The sequence below is a fragment of the Morone saxatilis genome, unplaced genomic scaffold (assembly GCF_004916995.1).
Source record: "Morone saxatilis isolate NCDOM2014 unplaced genomic scaffold, NCSU_SB_2.0 Contig4, whole genome shotgun sequence".
Classification (NCBI taxonomy): Eukaryota; Metazoa; Chordata; class Actinopteri; family Moronidae; genus Morone; species Morone saxatilis.
In genome coordinates, this window is record NW_023339984.1 from 6,447,825 (window position 1) to 6,455,509 (window position 7,685).

A 7,685-nucleotide genomic window follows, 5' to 3' on the forward strand; every position below is an offset into this window, starting at 1 on the left:
AAAGTGGTAATCAAGGCCTTTCCTTATCTTCTCACCTCTATCACGCACAGTTAATTTGCAGCGTGGGTGGATAGAGAGAATGGACAAGGGAGAGAAGGATGGAGGTGATGGGAGTAAGGAAATGGAGATGGGGTGTAGAGGGAGAAAATAAGGAGCCCATCAGGAAGAGAATGAACTCAAAATAAGATTGTTAAAAATACGGTACATCCCTCAGAGCAACGCACTCGAAATGAGGGTAAGAAAATCGGTGACAGTAAAAAAGAGAGTGGTTTTAAGAGAAATGGGGAGAAAGAGCAAATAACCTTGAAGGAAGAGTTTGTATTTTCTTTATTTGTTAATGCACATGCACACACTGTCTCACACACACACACACACAGTCACTAGCTGTCTATGTCTCACACTTAAACAATCAAGCATTTTATTTGTTAGAAATCCTCAGAGGACACAATGTTAATGAGCAGGGACTCCAATGAGCCTGCCATCTTTGAAGTGTCTTTCTCTCTCGCACACATGAGTCAGCTATCTTTAAACTGTTAGCTCTGTGACTAATAGCATTGCACCGGGCCCTTTTGTCTGGAGATTTCCGAGAGGCACAATAACATACACAAGAACTAGTGATGATATGAAACACACACCAGCTAGAATACAGTAACACACACACACACACACGTAAACACACACACGCACACAGGCAAACGTAGCATGAATATGTGCACAGTATGCACACAGGAGACAGACGATTGATTGAATGTTTAAAGTGATAGATACAGTGCTATGCTGTAAATGAGTGAAAACACAAAGATTACCAATACAGTACTTATGATGTTCACTTAGGCGATGATTATTTGACCCTGACTGAAACGATGGTACACAGACACACACTCACACACACGCGTACGCACATACACAGACATAGGCACGTACAGCTTTGCTATTAGCTTCTTCTGTTTGTAGATTTCCAAGAAACATTTTGTGAAGCTCTGAAGCAGACTAAATAGGCTAATTGTATGTTGATTTCTGCAACTGCCCTCCCTCCCATTTGTGTCATCAAGAGCTGAGGAAATCTGTGCAAAGAAAAACAAAACAGCGGCCTTTAGGCGAAACGCCTGTGTCTTGACATAATCTCTTCTCCAGACATTATTAGTAGCCTCAGATCGATTGTCTCTACAAGTTGTGTCAGGTACCAACCACTGTGTGGGCAGATAAAATGTCATATCATTAGTCTTACGGCAGCCTCCACTTTCCACAACATCCTCTTTCCTTCTGTCTTTCTTCTTGTCCGTCTTCCTCCTCTACTATTTCTAAGAAGGAACACGGATGATGTGTCACATATGCGGCAACACTGCAGTCATCTGTGAAAGGCTGATGGTACTTGACTGGAGAGAAAAAGATGAATTGAGAGAGTGGGAGAGATGGAAGTGAAGTGGATATCACTGCAGATATTAACACAACAGCGGTGGTACTTTTATGCAAATTAAAAACTAACTTCAGTTAAGTTTTATATTCTGATACAAGTGCTTCTTTCCTCTTTCTCCATCCCTCAAAACGGCTCCCCATGTATCTCTATCTTCCTCCCCCTCTCACCCAAAGTTTCTCAGTCGCTTTAGTTCTTTGTCAGGGTGCAGCTTTTATCCAGACGTATAGTTGTGAAGTACAATGTGAAGGTTTTCCAGCACTTTATGCTTCGGAGTCCCATGGGGATATTACGAGTGGGAAAACATTCAGAAAGACTATATATGTATAACTTAGGGTAAAAACGTTAAGTAATCTGTTTGTTTCCCCTTTCTCTCTTCTGTACACCCTCACACCTTTCCTCTACTCTTCCCTTGTTTCCTCTCCTCCTCACTTCCTCCTCTTTGAACCACCCATCCCAGGTGCTGAAGTCCCTTAACCGTATCGAGGGCCGCCCTGGTGCCTCTCTGCCACCCATGGACTTCAAGGCCCTGGAGGAGGGGATTCGAGCTGCCCATGGTGAAGAAATTACCCCAGAGGATGTGATGTCAGCAGCCATGTACCCCAAGGTGTTCCAGGAGTTCAAGGAATTTACTGGTGAGTGGGCAGACTGATAATTGGATTTAGACAATTATAATAGATATAGGAATAGGACATCAACAAATTGTATTATTTCAATTTTTAATTATGTGCATGTGATCAAACGGGATCTAATATATTGTCTGGGTCTGTGGCATTTGCTGTTGTTCTCTCACACACTCTCTCATTCTCATTTGTATTATTACTGGGGCTTGAAATTAGCAGCCAACCTTAACTCAGGCACACTCATTATAACATTCAGCCCTTTGGTGGAAACGTTTTTAATGGTTGTATTTGGCAGTTCAGGAGGGAGTGCAGTAACAACACCAGATCACCTGTCATTCAGATGGTGAATTTCCATAATACACAAATAAGCAACCAGAACAGCAAGGAGTGGTGCTAGCAGGTAGGAGTGCAGGCAGTCAGCAGCAGCATGTAGCAGGAGAGGGTTTATTAGGATGCCTTCTAGACGTGTCAAATGTTTCAACTGGAAGTTGTTGAAGGCAGCTACAGTAACATGCAGCTGCCTGGATTAACACCAGCTTTATAGTTGCTGTGAGGAAATGTTTGTGAGGAGCTTTAATTAGTGTGCAGCCGTTTCTTCACTACTTCAGTTTAAAACTGAGCACACCCCTGAACCTGATCTTAAGTCCATTCCTGAGTCCAAATACTCGCTTAAACTACCCCCTATTTAAACTGGCAACCCCTCATTTCTCCAGTGGTTGTTTGATACTTGTATTACTTTACACACACAGTACCCATTGTGTATGAAAGTTAAATGCCAGACAATGGAGTTTATGGACTTACTAACCGACACATTCAGATTGTAGAGTTTTGGTTCTTGGTCATCATCAAGGAATATAATCATGTCTCTCTCCGTCCAGCTAACTTTGGTCCAGTGGACTGTCTCAGCACCAGGCTGTTCCTGGATGGACCCAAGATCGCAGAGGAGTTTGAGGTACACAACTTTATACTACAGAGCACTTTACATTTTCAGGACAAACTTTTAAACCACAGATTTTTCAGATCAAGATCAATCTGAACACAAACCTTGTGCCCTAGATAAAAAGATGTGGTGGTGTCTACCAGACAGGAAGGGTTGAATGAAACCCTGTTGTAACATGCTCTTGATGTACAGTCTAGCTAAAAGTCAGGATATCTTGGCCTTTGCAGCACATATTTGGACTTTTTCCTATTTTATGGAAGTGCAATACTAAAGGCTGGAGTGACCCTGTTTAAAAATATGAATTGATGCATCATATTTTTAATTGTGCAAGTACGATTCTATAAACAACAGCAAAAACACTACTAAAATAAATCAATGGTGTGTTAACTGGTGTGTGATCGTCTAAATCTCAGTAATACTACAATAATGCATTTAATATTAATCAGCATTTATTTAATAATCCATTTGGCTACTTGATTAATTCTGCTGCAATAACGGGTCCATAAGGTACAGACATTACCAGCAGGAAATAATATTTCCATGGCTGCAGATGGCTGAGATGTGATGTAGTTTGGTGCAGAGTCACAGTGAAGTGCTGATAACACAGTGGGGAGGACAGAGATATTAACACTTTATTAAGGGAACAACAAACAGCATTTCTGATCCCTCCGGCCATCAGATTGGCCTCCCCCACACAGAAATAACAGATTCATTTTGCTGTATGATGTTTGAGAGCGGGCCAGTAAAAGGCACTGTGGGGCCCATATCTCAGACCAAAATGTAACAGTTTCAGATTTGTAAAGCTTGTACCGTTCGTTTATTCTCCAACAGGGAGGCAGCTGAACATGCAATCCAACTGAGGAATAAAACAAGAGCTGAATTGCTTTGCATGCAAACAAATGAGTTGGGCACAGGAATGTAACAATCTCTTGGTGAGACGTTATAATAATTGGCTGTCACCTGTAACTGCAAAGCCACAAAATCTGAAACGGAAAGCTTCCTGGGGAATATTGGCGTCTAAGTAGCAAACAGGTCCCTGTCAACTCCAAAATGTTACATAAGCAGATTCAGCAGGCTGGAGATTGGTTTTAACATACATGAATAAACAGTCAGCAGTAATATGTCAAGATGTCTGCCGCGCTGATTGAAAGTTTGTCTCAGAACAGGAGACAGCAGGTTTGAAGATGCTGTTTTTATCCAGAAACTGCAGCGCAAACGGAGAACATTTCAGGAGAATGACAGCAGTAACCACTTTGATGAGCCAAACTAAAGTGATTGTTCAAGTCCAGATTGAAGAGTGAATTCCAAAGAGATTGTTGAAACTACTGACAGTAACCTTTGCGACAGCTGTCACAATCCAATGTCAAATCAAAGAGAACTTTTGCTTTGCTACTGAAGGAGATGTTGGAAGAGTGTGTCACTCAATATGTCATCACGTAAAAAGAAATGCTTCTTGGTAAGAACTTCAAAACTTTAAATTCCTTTTTTAAAGGCTGTGGCAAAATCAACCTTTTCCTAGCTTTTACATTAGCTTTATAATTAAACACCTGCAGAACTGGAGAATCGTTTAATACTAGAGTGTGTGGAAGGAACAATGAGCTTTATTTATCCCTAAGTGGTATACTCAGACAACATAAAAAGGCCTGATACAGATTTAGTTTCACGTTTAAGAAAAGCAGTGCAGTTGTGAGTCTAATGTGCTGTTGGAGGGGTATACTGTATAGATATATAATTTACACAGTAGGACACTACCTGTGAGCAGATGGCAGCAGTATGAAGCAGTCAAACAGGAGGTGAGACAGGTCAGAGATGTGATGGCTGTGACATTCTTTGACTGCAGCTCTGTTGCGACCTTGTGTAGTATTCTGGATAACAAGCCTTGATGAGAAATGGTGATGATCTTGTCTTACTATGTTAAAGATGATTTTGTTGTTTAGTATGTAAATATAAAAAGACTAATTTTGACATTATGCAGGTTAAGTAAAGGCTAATGGTGTTGATTGGACTTTATTCACATTGATGAATTGACGATCCAGGACTGTTTCACTGCCTTTGGCGTTAGCTGAGAATAAAATGATGTTAGTTTACAGGAGTTTACAGGTCGTGCTAATGTTGCACTTGTTATCTATTTTGCATCTATAAAGAATCAGACATGTGACTCCAGCAAAACAATGTATCAATGTGAGCTAAAGTTTTACATTGTACATTTACTGTACAACAAATCCACTTCTAGTTACTTAGCTAACCAGGCTAGCTGTTTGGTTACTACAGTATTTATCAGTTCCAGTAAATACTGAAATTCCTCTGTAAATTGATAGTATTTTATTAAAAAGTAGGGAAAGTTTTCCGTTAACAGTCCTTGAAATCCTTCTGTTCAGTTAGTTAATATTTTCCTGAACTTGTTACTGTCTATTTGAGAAACCTGTATACCAGTAATTCTAAAGGCAATACATTTTTAAGTTTTTTTTTTTAGTTTTAAAACTTAATATAAAAGCCTCATATTTATTGAATCTGTGGTACATCAGGTACCTGAAACTGTTTTCCTTTTTAAAAGGACAAAACCCTTCAGTGTTCCTGTTGAAGTGATGCACATGGACAGCCTACTGCTGGTGTTTCAGTTACATGAAGGGCATTTTTCCTGACTGTAGGAGCATTTTTTTACACTAGTTCTCCAACAAATGTATTACTTTCCACTGTGTTTTAAAATCCACATTTTTAAAGACATTTAGATTATGTGAAGTTCTGTATTGAAAGAAACAGGGACATGTGAGTCATCACTCCATTATCCCTGCTTCAGTATTTTATTTTCATAGTGTAAATGAAATGTGTTTTTTTAAAGAGCATTTTTGTGCTAAAATTAAAATTTGCATGACGGAATGAAAGGGAATCTAACATTCCTCTCAACCACCTGGTAGCTTTCACCATTTTCACAAGGTTCCTTGTCTACAATTAGCATTATTCATAGTTATAACTATAATCCCAGTAAAACCCTAACACGCAGCTTTCATTATAAATCATCTTTCCTTCTACCCTTCTCTCCTTTCAGTATTTTCTCTTGATTCTCATTAGGAGTAACATACACAGAGATTTAACTGACAGTGATTCAGAGAGGCCAAAAGCAAGCATGTTTAATTACTGCTTGATTTCACAGCAATGGTTCCAGGCTGTTGTTAATTGATTTTTATATAATACGAGGGACATGGGGAGCTCTACTACTCTGCTGTAGTGTTATCATCAAAGAATCTGGAGCTGCCTTGATTGTGCTGATCTGGTATTGACCCTAAAGACAGGCAGACCCCCCCCACCCTCCTTTCTCAGTCAGTCACCGCAGGGTGTGTATCATTTGATTCAATCGTTAGAAATCTGGCAGCAGACCCACAGCTGGACCACCAACCACCGATTAAAATAAATCCTTAAATTATTTCTATTAAGACTATTGGCAGCTACAGCAGTTTTTGAGTATGTTCATTTGGTTTGAAGCCACAGTTTGGCGTGTGCTGTGCCGTTCCTTTCAAATTCTACAACATACTAAATGGTTGGCTTGAGTATGTTGTATGTAATGTTGTTGATTTCTCTGTAATATACATCAACAAAAATGTCTAAATATATGATTTCTATTTCCCAACTTGCCTATGGCAGTATTGGCTTTCCTTGCAATGAAATGGATTTTCTAACTGTTCCTTTAAATGAGAAACCTTGTATTTAACCTGTCTCAGCTTTCAGTGACTTTGTTTTCTTTTTTTCTTTCTAAGTGGAAAACTTGTCATTCAAACATTTCCCAAATGAAAAACTGTTGTTTTCTCTTCCTACCCTCACTATTCACCTTCCCCGGTTGCTGTTTATCTAATCTCCAATCCGTCAGAACCGTTGTCATTTTGAGAACTTTCAGACACTCGGATTTGTGCTCAGCCTCAGTCATCGCCACAAAAACTAACTCCCCCCCCAACTGTTGTCATGACGATGGGTACTCCCACCAGATGAAGTCCGATTAGTGGTAGCAGGCGAGGGTGTTGGTGGTTTTCTGTCTTTTACTTTGCAGAATTCCTCAAGGGCCAAAAGAAGCTCCTGTATTGGGAACAATTGATCTCGCTGTTGTCATTTCTAATCCAATTCATGTGCACCGCTCCATCCACAGATACATTTACTCATTGTGGTTTGTGTAATTCAAGAGTATTGCATATAATAAACTATTTACTTTCAATCAAACTATCAAGTAATAACATTAACAATCACAACACTTCAGTTCTGAGATCTTCATCAGATAAATGCTGGATTTTTCCTTCAACTTTAATTTGTCTGATGAAGATCTCAGAATGAATATTTTATAGTGCAGGTATAGACAGTGTTCAGAAATGTTGCTGTCAGTTATATATACACAAGAGTTTGCTATGTAAACATGTAGTAGATTTATTTCAACCAAAGCAGAGCTGGTGATTGCTGGAACTGTGGAAGGGCTTAATGAAGTTGTGAGGTTACAATGATCTGCAAGGTGAAATTACCGTCTTTGTCAATGGAACCTGATGCCGTGCCATACATTGCTGTTTCTGGTTTAAAAAAGAGCTTACTATTTAACAAAAAGGTCTATCTCTGTAGGGATGCTGTTAATCAGAATCAGAATCAGATCAGAATCAGAAATACTTTAATAATCCCAGGGGGAAATTACTTTCGTTACAACTCCAAATCTACATACAACATATTTACATACAAC

At 39.5% G+C, this 7,685-nt stretch overlaps 1 protein-coding gene across 2 annotated transcripts in view; it reads left to right on the forward strand.

Annotated features, from left to right (window-relative positions):
- LOC118338182 (pyruvate carboxylase, mitochondrial-like) overlaps positions 1–7,685 on the forward strand; it is a 314,296-nt gene that overhangs the window by 294,938 nt on the left and 11,673 nt on the right. For both annotated transcript variants that reach the window (XM_035675438.1, XM_035675439.1), the window contains exons 23-24: positions 1,875–2,049; positions 2,916–2,989. In XM_035675438.1, the coding sequence (XP_035531331.1) occupies positions 1,875–2,049; positions 2,916–2,989 (249 nt within the window). The remainder of the gene's footprint in view (positions 1–1,874; positions 2,050–2,915; positions 2,990–7,685) is intronic.